Below are 12,857 nucleotides of genomic sequence, written 5' to 3'. Positions count from 1 at the left end.
ACACAGGTATCCTCCAAAGCTCATGTCTGATCATGACAGTTGCCTGCTGGAAACTCAGAAGCATTGAGACAGAGGTGGGAGGATCAGGAGGCCAGCCTGGGCTTCGGAGTGAGACCCTGTTTCAAAAACAAAACAACTCAGGAGCATCTCACTGACCTTAGGAGAAATGTTCCCATACTACCTTCAGACCAAATTGAGGAGTAGCTTGTATGTGACTGTGTTTACAACTACAAGGCCAGCAGGGATAATACAGGCTGCCATGTTGCAGCCTGAAATGGCCCTGTTAGATCAGGCTCACCCTGGTTTTGATCTGGAGAAGGTTCACCAGGGAGAAGAGCTTCTCTTTCCTGAATTATGTCATTTTGGAAGGGTGTGGCTGTCATCATTGGTTTTTCACCAACATCATGATGAATCCCTAGGACCACCTAAATCCCATGTCTAGGCCAATTTGGCATCATTGCAGACTGACTAATGTGGCTTTTAGGCCTCTCTAGCTCCTAATGTTGACCCAGATCCAGGAACATAAGACAAGGCTCCTGAACTCTGCTCAGGGGTGTGCCATGCAGGACACTTTAGAGGGCAGTGGTTTCAAACTGCAGCCTGCAGTTGGCAGACTACTTTTGTAAAGTTTCATCAGAACACAGCCATGGCCATTCGTTTACAAATTGTCTATGGTTTCTTCTCCTAAAACAGCAACTGAGTAGTTGCAACAAAAATCCTATGGCCTAAAAAGTCATATATGCCCTTGAGAAAAATTAACATTTCAGCTTGTCTTGAGTTTGGAATAAGGATGTTAAGATGAGCTGTAGCTCTACAGACAGACTTCTTGTTAGTCTCTGGAATTTCAGAGCCAATGAATGGCACTTCAGAAGTCAGCATGCCGTGTGGCTCATCACTGAACTCAACAAAGAAGATAACGGCCTCCGATTGCTTCAGGTTTGCTAGGCCTCGCATCTTCATTAGGACTGTCTTCTGATTATTGCACTTGAAAAAATCAAAGGCACAAAATTTGGCTCTTGTGAAATTTAGAATACTAAATACAGAGATGAGACTCGGTTGCCTCCCTTCAGCACACCCGCAGGCCTGGTAATGGAAAGATGAGTGTGCTGAGTGTTTGAGTTCCTGGGAATTTGAAGAGTCTAACAAGCACTCTTGTTCAGAGAGCAGCTAGTAATTAGGATTGGGAGAAGGAAGACAATATTAGTAAGTTATTGCCCACCCAGCATTAGAGGCCACTTTCCTGCTTTTAGCCTCCTTTGGAGGTCAGTCCACTAGATGGTGAGCACTTCGGTTGCTAGAATTACTCTTGTCATTTCAGTAGAAGTGACAGTTAGAAAATAATATTGTCTTAAATTCTCTTGTAACCGCTTTGTAATAAGACCCAAATTCTGTATTTTCAGTTATCTCACAAATATAAAAACTGAAGTACCCTGATAGGAATCTCACTCACCTTTACCTGTCTGTCAGTTCAACCCAAATCAAATGTCATTTACCCAAATAGAGATCAGCTCCCTTCCCGCCCACAAGGTACCACTGCAATCCTGTCCTCACAGTGGCCTGGCCCAGCCCAGGACTTTGCTCAGGTTCAGGAACCTGCTACCCTATATGCCATGGCTGCATATGCTCATTTCTCCTGCCCTTGTCAAGTGCATTTTTGGCTGATAGAGAAGAAAACGTGGGGGCATGGAATGAGTATGGGTTCTAAGGTCAGCTAGGCCTGAGTTCAGGGTCCAGGTTTTTTACTTACCTGTTGTTTGAACTCTTTATACGTAATTACTTCTTTGGAATAGAGGAAAAGCAGTAGGAAGCTAGTTCAGAGCTCTAGGTAAGGGCTGGATATCATTAGAGAACAGGATCTCTCTTTTTTTTTTTTTTTTTTTTTCTTTTTGCCAGGTATGGTGGTGCACACTTGTAATGCCAGCACTCAGGAGGCAGATGCTGGAGGCTGGTGATTTCAAGGCTAGCCTGAGCTACATAGTGAGGCTGTATCTCATAGCAAAATGTGTGTGTATATAATAAATTTTTGTATATTTTTGGCGGTACTAGGGGTTGAACTCAGGGCCACACACTTGTTAGATGGTTGCTCTAGCACTTGAGCCACTAGGCCATCTATCAGGTTGGGTTGTATGTCCCACTGACATACCTTCTTTTTTCTATTTACTTTTCTCTTTTTTTTAGGACTTCCTTGCTTTCTGGCATTGCAACATGCTTTAGTCTCTTGTACATTCCTTGCCCAAGCCCTAGAATGAGGCATTTCTCCAAGGAGCCCTGGTTCCTTCTATTGGAGAATGGCATTAGAAATTAATATCAGCCTGGGCACAGAGGTTCACGCCTGTGATCCCAGCTACTCAGGAGGCAGAGATTTGGGAGGATCATGGTTTGAGGCCAGCCCAGGCAAGAAGTTATCAAGACCCATCTCAATCAATAAGTTAGGTATGGTAATGTACACCCCTCATCCCAGCTACTTGGCTGGGGCTAGGGAGGGGAGGAGTGGAGGAGGGGGACTCTAGATAGGTGGGTGGCAGTCTGAGGCTGGCTCTAGGTAAAAACATGAGATTCTTATTGAAAAATAACTAAAGTGGAAAAGGACTGGAAGTGTGGCTCAAGTGGCTTGCCTAGCAAACACAAAGCCCTGTGTTCAAACCCCAGTACCACCAAAAAAAAATCAGTATTTGTATGCATACACATCTAAAATTATCTGTCCACCTGTGTCCACATCAAGCTATGCATGAGTTACACTGAAGTGTCTGGGTCTACGTGTCACTTGGTTCCTGCTAGCCCTTGGTTGTGGGTGACTTCCCTCTTCAGTGCTGAAAGCCTGACTCCTGTCGCCAACATCCACTAACGTATTTGTTCAGTCCCAGTAGCATGTATAGCAGTTTCAGAGTTATTCGTCAGGACCCTTGGTTTATTTCCTAAACACATTTATTGAGATGTAATTCATCTGCTCTTTAATTCATCTGTTCAAAGTTTCTAATTCAGTGGGTTTACTATATGCACTTGTGCAACCATCACCACAATCAACTTTAGAATATTTTCATCACCGATGCTGATTTATTACTGAAAGATCACTCAATGCACTGTAGAGAATGAAGTGGAGGAAGAAGAGACCAGTCAAGAGGCTGCTGAGATGTGGTGAGAAATGCTGCTGTAAGTTAGGCAGCAGAGGAGTTGCTGACAGGACTCGCTAATGGATTGGCTGTGGTGTGAGAGAAAGACTGTGGAGGAGTCTGTGGCTTCACAGCTTGGTGAGGATTGATGCATTCATTCAAACTGGTCAGGCTGGAAATGGCAAGTGAGGAATTAGTGGGGGAGTGCTATTTGGAACACATTCGGTTTGAGATGCCTGTCAGACAGCTGGGGGTGATGCTGAAGAAGCCGTCAAGCACATTGTTCCGAAGCTTAGCTGAAAATGTAAAGTTGGGAAGGTTGCAGTAATGCCTTTTCTGTAAGATTGTTCCAAAAGTAAACCAAAGTCTCTGATGGATCACAGGCACCTTATTGATAATGACTACTGCAGTATGTGTGCCAGATGTCTCATGGACGTTATTTTATGTAATGTCCCCAACACTCCATAAAGTAAATATTGCATGAGATAGACTTCATATTACTCTTCTTTATAGCTGAGGGGACTGGGACATAGGGACTTTGTTGTCCAAGTTCACAGAGCTAAGGAATATCTGAGTATGGACTAAACCCCAAAGCCCAGGCTATCAATTGCTAAACCCTGCTGCCTCCTAAAGATTTCTATTATTGCCAGGCACCGGTGGCTCACCCCTGTAATCCTGGCTATCGAGGAGGCAGAGATCAGGAGGATCACTGTTTAAAACCAGCTCCAGCAAATAGTTTGCGAGACCCTATCTCAAAAACCCTTCACAAAAAAGGGCTGGTGGAATGGGTCAAGGTGTATAGGCCCTGAATTCAAACCCCAGTACTACAAAAAAAAAAAAATTCTGTTATCAGTGGCTACAGACCAGAACGCTCCATCCTTTACCTAGAGACACTTTTGAGTGCGAGTAGAACATCACACCGCCCCATACTCCAAACAATTACCAGAAAGTTCGCAGACCCCTTGCGTTCCTGATCTACGACCGGCAACTCCTGATACTGCTTTTTATTTTGATCTAAGGTCTTACCTGGCAAATAATACTACTGAATAGCAGTGCTCCTCTAAACTTAAACCAGAGCCTAATGGATTGTTGCATCCTACTTCACTGAGATAAAAGAAAAATCCCCTAAGCTCTGCCTCACCTACCTGCCCACCTGTCTATACCCATACACATAGCCATCTCTCCTGTTAGATAGGTGCCCTTGTGTGCACTGAACCTCATGTCACTTTCCATTAAGAACTTCTGATAAAGCAGTTCTCCCTTCTGTTTTCTATATCTTCGTTTTACTTCATTTCAACTGAATCTTTCCCATCAACCTACAGATCTGCTAATATTTCTCCTTTCTTGGGAAAAAAATAAGCCTCTGTTCCCCTTCCACTAACCCTACATCTCTCTTCTTCCCATTTCAGAACAACTTCTTGAAAGAGTCATCTATAGTATCTTCAGCTTCTGTTCTGCCATCCTCTTTGGAACACACCCCAGTCAATTTCACCTCCCATCACTCTGCTGGAACTTTGTCTCTCAAGGGGACCAGTGACTTCCACTGTACCAACTCCAGTGGTCAACACTCAGTCAATACCTGACTTGATCTGTCAGTGGCAGTTGGCATACATGGACTCTCCCTTTTTATTCTTCTTGAAACACCTTTGCACTTGGCCCTTATGCTTTCTTAGGTTTCCTTCTATTTCTTCTTGGCCTCCTTTTCTGGGTTTATCACACCTCTTTTAACTCTAACTGACAGTATACCATATGGACCACTTCTCTTTTCTAGTCTCATGCATTTACTATAGATGATCCCATCTGGACTCATATTTTTATTGTTGTTATTTCTGGCAGTGCTGGGGATCAAACCAGGGCCTTGAGCTTGCTAGGCAAGTGCTCTATCACTAAGCTACATCCACAGCCCACCTCACAGGTACATAATTGCTGTCTGCATATGGTGACTTCCAAACATATTTTTCTAGCCCAGATCTTTCCCTGATCTGTAACCTCATATATCTACCTCCTAATTATTATCTTTAGTTATGTATTTAAAACATATCTCATAATTAGCATGGTCCAAAATGAGTTCTCTGTCTTCTCCCACCAAATCTATTTCTCCTATCATTTTCCCATCTCACTTAATGACAATTTCATCTTCCTGATTGCTCAGTCATAACTTTGATTCCTCTCATTCTCTTACACCCATCTAAACTGCCCAATTATTCCATCAAGTCTATCCAAAAGCAACACCAAAATCTGTCCCAAGACCCTACTATTTTTCACTGCTTCTGCTATTACTGTTTTCCTAGCCACTGTGTCTGCACTGGAATGTTGCAGCGATCTTTGAGTTGGTTGCTGCTTCTCCTGTTCTCTGTAGTTTACTTTCCACAGAGCTCCTTTTCCTATTAGAATATAAATCACATCATTCCTTGCCTCTTTTCAAAACTCTCAAATAACTTCTCATATCTGAGCACTTTTAGTGGCCTCCAAGTTATGTAGCAGTACTTCTCAGTCTGTCTGCAATGAAGTAGCAGTTTGTTTTAATTTGCAGTTTGAGGTAGACCAATATTTTACGAAAGTATCATAAAAATGAGTTATTAGAGAGAGAGAGCTTCCTCTGGTTGTGGTGAAGTAACTGGCATTCTATTACCTCTTCCACTACCAACTACTGGAAAATTGTTCTGAGTGTAAGAAACAACTATTCTCAGAAATCAAGCACTAAGTAATTCATGACTGATCTCTTAGGGAAGGAAAGCAAATGAGGAGAGCCCTGGGATGCCTGGAGCCCTGCCTAGAGGCATCTTCCCAAAGTCCAGTCCAGGGTTTAATCTTGCTTAAGAAAAGGGGACAGGAATTGGAGTTTGGGGAGGCTGGAATTTCCCAAGTAGGACTGCAGAGAGGAGGAGCCATGCAGAGAAAGCGCTCCATAAATCTGCCCAGGGATCCCTTTGAGACTTGCTGAAAACTAAGCAGAGAACAACTTCCTGGGAAAGAATGTGTTCTGGGGATCTGGAGAATTAATTACCTGAGCTCACACAGGCAGATTGAGTTCCAACCAGCCAAAGTAGAGTCTCCACTGAAAACTTTGGACACTCATAGAGACCCCCAAAAAGGCCACATCGTAGGAGCAGAGTGAAAATAGCACTAGGTAAATGTTACTCTAGATTGTGGTAATGAAGCTCAAACACAAACCTCAAGCATATCAATGTGGTCCACAAGTTAATTAACTGACTGTAGATTCTTTAGAGGAAGAAAACAAAATCCAGATATTCAACAATATAAATTAATCATATCCATCATTCAGTGTAAAAAAAAAAAAAAGACATAGAGCTGAGCATGGTGGTACACATCCGTAATCCCAGCATTAAGGATCATAAATTCATGGTCAGGCTTAGGCTACATAGCGAGACCGTGTCTCAAATAAATAAATAAATAGATAGATATAGGAAAAAGGAAGAAAGTATGACCTATAACCAAAAGAAAAATGAAGAGTCAGAATTGACAGACACAATGCAGTTAGCAGACTTAAACTTTAAAACAGCCTTTAGATATCAATAACATAAAGGAAAATATAAACATAATGAGAGAAATGGAAGAAGAAAATGAAATCACACATTGAAAGTGCTGAGAGAACTTATTTTACTTCTTTCTAAGTTATACAAATTGTCTTGCTTTACCCACTGAAAAGGTCTAGGAGCAGTGGCACCCCCAGAACTGTGAGCACCTCATTGCCCTGATTGTGGTCTCTCAGTATTTTCTCATGCTGAGGAAGATCAGACGTCCTAGTTGAATTTTGATTTCAAGTCTGGGGCAATAAATATATAAAACAAAATGGAAATATCTTATACTAAAACCCAAGAAAGCTAACAAACTGTAAAAGATGTCATAGAACACAGGTGCCTGGAAGAGCTCCCCTGGCCAGTGGTAGAACCATTTGAGCGTCAAGAAGATTTTTGAAGTAGATTGAAGCACCTCAGATACATAAAAATCTGAGTTCACAGAGACAGTAGTAAAGATGACTTCTTGGTAACCGTTGGAGGTTGCTAGGACACTAGCTTATTGTTTTGAATTTTATAAAATAATGGGAATTAATCAACTGTTTGTTTTACCTTTTTTTATTCATCTATTCATTTATTCATATATGCATACATTGTTGGGGCCATTTCTCCCCCTGCCCCACCCCCCACCCCCCCTCGCTTCCAGGCAGAACCTCTTCTGCCCTTTTCTCTAATTTTGTTGAAGAGTAGACATAAGCAATAATAAGAAAGACATAGCGTTTTTGTTAGTTGAGATAAGGATAGCTATACAGAGAGTTTTTTGAATGAGCAGTATTTCAAATTAAATAAATAAAGGAAATTAATCGATGCAGAAAGGATGAGAAAACTGGAAAAATCAATAATTTGTGACCCTTAGTGAAATAAATAATCTATATGAGACTCATCAAATGCTTCAGCCATCAGGTAAACATTTGATGGGAGTCTTTACAATAGAGATGTGACCAGCAGCACCTGAATTCACTGGTCAGTATTTACATCCTCCTTTTTGATATGTAAGTACAATATATTATCTACAAAGAAAAGGAACTCCATAAATCTACATAGAGGTCATCTTGAATGTTGCCAGAGGGTAAAGAGGTCACCAGATTTTTGTCATTTTTCAAAAACAAAACAAGATCAAAAACTTTTATTAAGCATCTAAATGTAGAGAAACAAGTTAAATGATACCACAGGAAGCAGTCAGTCAAATCCAGGCAGGGTATTCTACAAGATTACCTGTTTTCTTCCCAATTAAATGTCCTGAAATAAATAGGGAAAAGAGGGAGGTGTTGTGGATTGTGGTGGCATAGCTGAGTGTGGTGGTATAAGCCTACAACCTCAGCACTTGAGAGGCTGAGGCCAGCTGGAACTACATAGGGAGACCCTGTCTCAAAAAACAAAAAAATTCAAACAAAAAACACCAGAAGTCTATCAACCAAGTACAAACGTGAAAGAAACATAAACCAAATGCAAAGCAGGAACCTCGTTTAGATCTTAATTTTTAACTGGAAAAGGATTTTTTTTTTTAAGATTGGAAGAAATTTTCAGGTGGGCTGAGACACTGAAACACTTTGTCAAAGTTTTTAGGTGTGGTAATGATGTTGAGGGTATGTAAAATGTTTTCCCTATCTGATAGATACACGGACACAAGCATTTCCAGGTGAAGTAATTGCCTGGGATTTTCTGAAACTGTCCTGCATAGCAAGCTGGGGAAGGAAGGATGGATTAAGCAAGATCAACACAATGATGATGTTTGTTCACGTTTGATGATGGAAACATGAGGGGCAGTAGAGATTTCTCTATTGTGTGCAAGTTTTAACATTTCTGTAGTAAAAGAGTTAAGGGGAAAAAATAAAAGACCTCATTCTTGGGCCTTCCGTCTGTCTGTAAGAGAGATCTTCATAGTGCTGTTTGCAGTTAGATATAATTCCAGTGAGTACTTGTTACGTGGGAGACGGGTATTAAAGCAGTGTCTTTATAGAAATAAAAATATCCAACGGGTGGCATGTGGTAACACTGAGAATTCTTAAGTGTCGACAAAAGCTGTAAAGCAGATCCACTCTGCTCAGCTGTCCTGCCAGAGGGCTTTCCCTAAAACCAGAGCCTGAGCAGAACTCTCGGATGGGGTTCCTCCTTCCCCAGGGCTGTGGTGTCAGCTGGCCAAAGATGACACCTAAAAGACTGCGTTTAGTTCCTTTTCAGAGGATTTGTGGGATGGATTCCCAATAGCCTAACACTGTGTTCCATTGCACACTGTGGTTTTTTAATTGTTTTCCCTATCGTGATTTATTGTTTTTCTGTTTTTAAGTTTGCTCATTTTAATCCATGTTCATTTCTCCCTCTGTGTGTGTGTCGCGCTTGCTATCTCTGCTCCCGCCATTCCCAGGTTGCTCTGTAGCCAGGACAGGCCCGGTCCCTTGGATGAGCACGCGCTGATAGCCTCCTATGCGGCCCGTCTGCAGCACTGCGCACGGTTAGTGGCAGAGCAGCGCCGCTCAGGCAGGGCGGACTGACCGGGAGAGCAGCTCTGCATGGTGGGAGTTCTCAAGCAGCTGCCAGCTATGACTGGCAGAGTTAAAATAGCCGCTGAAGCATTGGCGTCCACAAGAGATGGAGCCGTGCCAAGCCTGCCAGTCACCTACACATGGATTGGAAAGTCCCCTGGAAAGTGGGGTTCGGTCCCTGCGGGTCAAACGGAAGAGTGTTCACCTTTCGGAAACTGACAATTCCATAGACCCAGCCTTCAGACATATCTCATGCATCCTCTTCCTGTCCCCTCGAGGCAGATAATGAAGTCCTCCTTCTGATAGTCAAAGTTTAGGGCTAATCAGCCCACAGATAGCACACTTGTCTAGTGTGGGACTTTAATACCACCCAGTCCCATCTTTACCATGCCTTATCTGTCAGCAGCATTCTATCGGTGACTGAAATCAGTTAGTGATTTTCAACAGTGGTATGGGATCATTGTCACCTAAGGGGTTTCTTATAAGCTGCATATACCTCCTCATAATAATTGTGTGTATTGTAACAGCCTCACACCCCTTACCCTGAAAGCTACTATGATAGCTACTCACTATTAACATGGGAATGTGACTGACCACTCAGTAGGCTGAGATGGAAAAGTGTTTGATAACCACTAACTATAGCAAAGTTAATATTGAACAGTGCGCTGTTACATTCAGGTAGTCTAAAGTCTCCTGTCTGCCTGAAGACCACACCTTCCTCCACTCCTCAGGGAAGGTGACAGGTAACGTTTCAGTAATCCACAGCCATCCTTCCCATGTACAGCAGCAAAGAGGAGTCACCATGCCAAACAGCTTGTAAATCTCTGCTTTGAGATTCTTATTCCTGGAGATAAAACCATAATTTATAAAGCTGGCACCTCAGATTTTGATCCTTGTTTTGTCTGTAGCATGCCCTGGCTCCTTGGGAAGGTTGTTTGACCCCAATCCTAGTCAGTAGGGAAAACATACTTATGAACAAGACTGTTTCAGTACTGTACCTAACCATTTCCCATTGTCTGCCCAGTGTGACTAAGTGCCATCATCACTTTGGAGCACTTCCCTCTCTAAAGCGTTGGAGAAACTGTAGGGTCCTCCAGAGCCCAGGGTGGGTTTAATGGGCTTCTCCTGCAGGAGGGAGGAGGGTCTGACAATGTCAAACAGTTTCATTGAGAGTGTCTCCTCATCCACCGTATGGTTCCTTTGTGCCCATCCCAGCCACTTGGTCTCTGGGAGGAATTGCTTTCTATCTGAAGGGCAGATTTCCAGGGGGACTGAAAACTTCCACAGTAAAAATAGCAGCAGAACATTGGAAGAGACCATGCTGCTATTTCAGCCCCAGAGGTTCACGGTAGGTTTAGCCAAGTCCTCAAGTCCCATGACTTAGAACCGAGGCTCCCTGAGCAAGAGTCAGGACCAGTAGTGAGTGCTGCATCTGTTCTTGATTTGTAGTGTAAGGAACTGGGCCCCATACTTACCTGAAGAAATCAGAAATTTCCTGGCTAATTCTGAAAACGAAAGTCAACTCAAACAGAAGAGTTAGGGACCTTTCCGATTATCTTCCAGTAGTTTTCACTGACTCCCAAGGAGCCATGTCATCCTCCTCACTCATATATAAATAACAGATGGGTTGGCCTTCCAGAGGAGATGGAACACGATAGAGAAAAGGAGCTGTGTTGCAGAGGAACTTACTGTCTCTCCTGCCAAATCACAGAGGGCAACCCTGCTAGGCTCCCAATCCACCCTTAATAGTATCCACTCGTTTTGTTAATCATTCATGTTCATTGTTTTTTATTTTGGAAGTATGGATAGTTCTCTGTTTCAAACATCTTTAGGGCGCACATATTATAGATCAACTCTGACCTTGGGGCTTTGACCCTGAAGCGTTAAAGCCAACTAATGGTAACATACTCTTAGTAGGGGAATGATCGTCCATACATGCTGATGCTGGAATGGCACCAGATGTCATGACGAAGACTTAAAGTACATGTCTTAAAAAATCCATCCAAGAGGAAAGACTAAATTGAGCATAAAGAATTAGCCACAGACATAGCAAGTTCTAGGCCAGCCTGAGCTTACATAGTTTAAAAAAAAAAAATCACAGAGGTAGAAACATAGAAAGGTTGTTTTTTAAAATCTGGAAAAAATATAGTAGACTGTATAAGAAAAGGTCAGAAAGATCTTTGTTGACTTAACAGTAACCTTCCCATATTCTCCTCCATCAAATAACAAGATTTGGTGACTACTGAACTCATGTCTTTAAGTTCTTAGATTTTAAATCATGTTGTCAAATTCTGATCATGGTTTTTGAAAACTTTACAAACCTTGACTTTCGTGAGTCAAGTCACAAAAGCCCCTTCTGGTCAGTTATCATCATCATACTTGTCCTAAAGCTCTGTTAGTCTTAAAGAAACAGAATTACATATGCATAGTCCCTGTTAATCCAGGACTTCCCTAATACGGGTTAAACAGCAATTGGCATAAAATACTAAATTAAAGAGGTCAGTTGTAAATACAGTCTACTATTCAAGAACCTTATTTGACCCAGGACCTACATTACTGATATCCTATCTGGATGGGGTCTTTACTCGTGTTAAAGAATAGTGGAAAGCCAGGTGTGGTAGTCCATGCCTGTAATCTCAGCACTTGGGAGTCTGAGGCAGGGGTATTGTGAGTTTGAGCTCAAACTGGGCAATATAACAAGAACCCATCTCAAAAAGAAGAAGGGAGGGGGAAGAGGAGGAGGGACTAATTCACTGTAAAGGCCTTTGATTGTGGAACGAGTGTAGTAAAAGAAGAGAAGGAGACAAGGGGATTTTGATACTATGGAACCAAACATTTACAATGTCTGGCCAGCCCCAGCCAGGGTGCTCCACCTTTGGTCAGCCAGTGTGTTAGGTGTAGTTTTTCTCAGCCTGTGTTTTTCTTAATATTACAGTTTTCTCTTGGTCTTTTTGCCTTCAAGGTCTGGGACTTAAAAGTCATGAGTTTTTCTACACACTTGCTTAGAAATCCCTATCTTGGATTTCCTGGGGCACCTGTCTTTCCTCAGCCCTTTTTTCAAAAGGAAGGGGCCCCTCTGATGGTGTGGGCATCTGGGATGCAGAAGGGATGAGTTGCTGGAGGATGGCACACAGCCTTGTTTCTCTGAATCCCCTCCGTCTCAGAGACCCTAAGTGTCTATGACTCAGACCTCTGTTTCCTTTTTATCACCCCTTCTTACAAGCTTTGCTCCTGTGTGGAGCAAGATGTGAAGACGTTTAATAGACACCTGTTGAATTTTTATCTCCTTGGCAGTGTTCTGGACAGTCCTAGCCGGCTGGACGAGGAACACCGGCTCATAGCTCGCTATGCTGCCCGACTGGCTGCAGAAGCAGGAAACATGGTAAGTGGATAGAGAACCTGCAGAAAACAGCATTATTTTAATGTATAAATTATGCAGGAGAATAGTAAACATGACACTTAGGAGAGTGGATTCCTCAGGGTCAGGGAAAGGGTGTGTGTTTAGGGAAGAGATGGAGAGAGCCTTTAATTTTATCTGTAATATTATCTTTCTTTAAAAACAAATCCATCAGAATTAGTTCTTGGCTGGTCCAGTACTTGGGAGGTGGAGATCAAGAGAATCATGGTTAGAGGCCAGACTGGGCAAAAAGTTATTAGTGAGACCCCATCTCAACAAACTAGCCAGGCATGGTAGAGCATATCCCAGCTATGTGGCATAGGTAGGA

General features: G+C 42.5%; 1 protein-coding gene across 16 annotated transcripts in view; it reads left to right on the top strand.

Annotated features, from left to right (window-relative positions):
- Window positions 1-12,857, top strand: part of Dtnb (dystrobrevin beta) — a 269,435-nt gene that overhangs the window by 206,563 nt on the left and 50,015 nt on the right. For 12 of the 16 annotated variants that reach the window (XR_012439625.1, XR_012439626.1, XM_074049314.1 and 9 more), the window contains 2 exons: window positions 9,015-9,101; window positions 12,427-12,514. Coding sequence is in view for 14 of the 16 variants with exons in the window: in XM_074049314.1 (XP_073905415.1) it covers window positions 9,015-9,101; window positions 12,427-12,514 (175 nt within the window). In the remaining 2 variants the exon portion in view is untranslated. The remainder of the gene's footprint in view (window positions 1-9,014; window positions 9,102-12,426; window positions 12,515-12,857) is intronic. The other 4 variants (XM_074049317.1, XM_074049324.1, XM_074049319.1 and 1 more) reach the window with 1 other exon arrangement.

Source organism: Castor canadensis, chromosome 12, assembly GCF_047511655.1.
Source record: "Castor canadensis chromosome 12, mCasCan1.hap1v2, whole genome shotgun sequence".
NCBI classification, from domain to species: domain Eukaryota; kingdom Metazoa; phylum Chordata; class Mammalia; order Rodentia; family Castoridae; genus Castor; species Castor canadensis.
The sequence above is the reverse complement of the archived record's forward strand: the minus strand, read 5'-3'. Positions and strand labels throughout refer to the sequence as shown.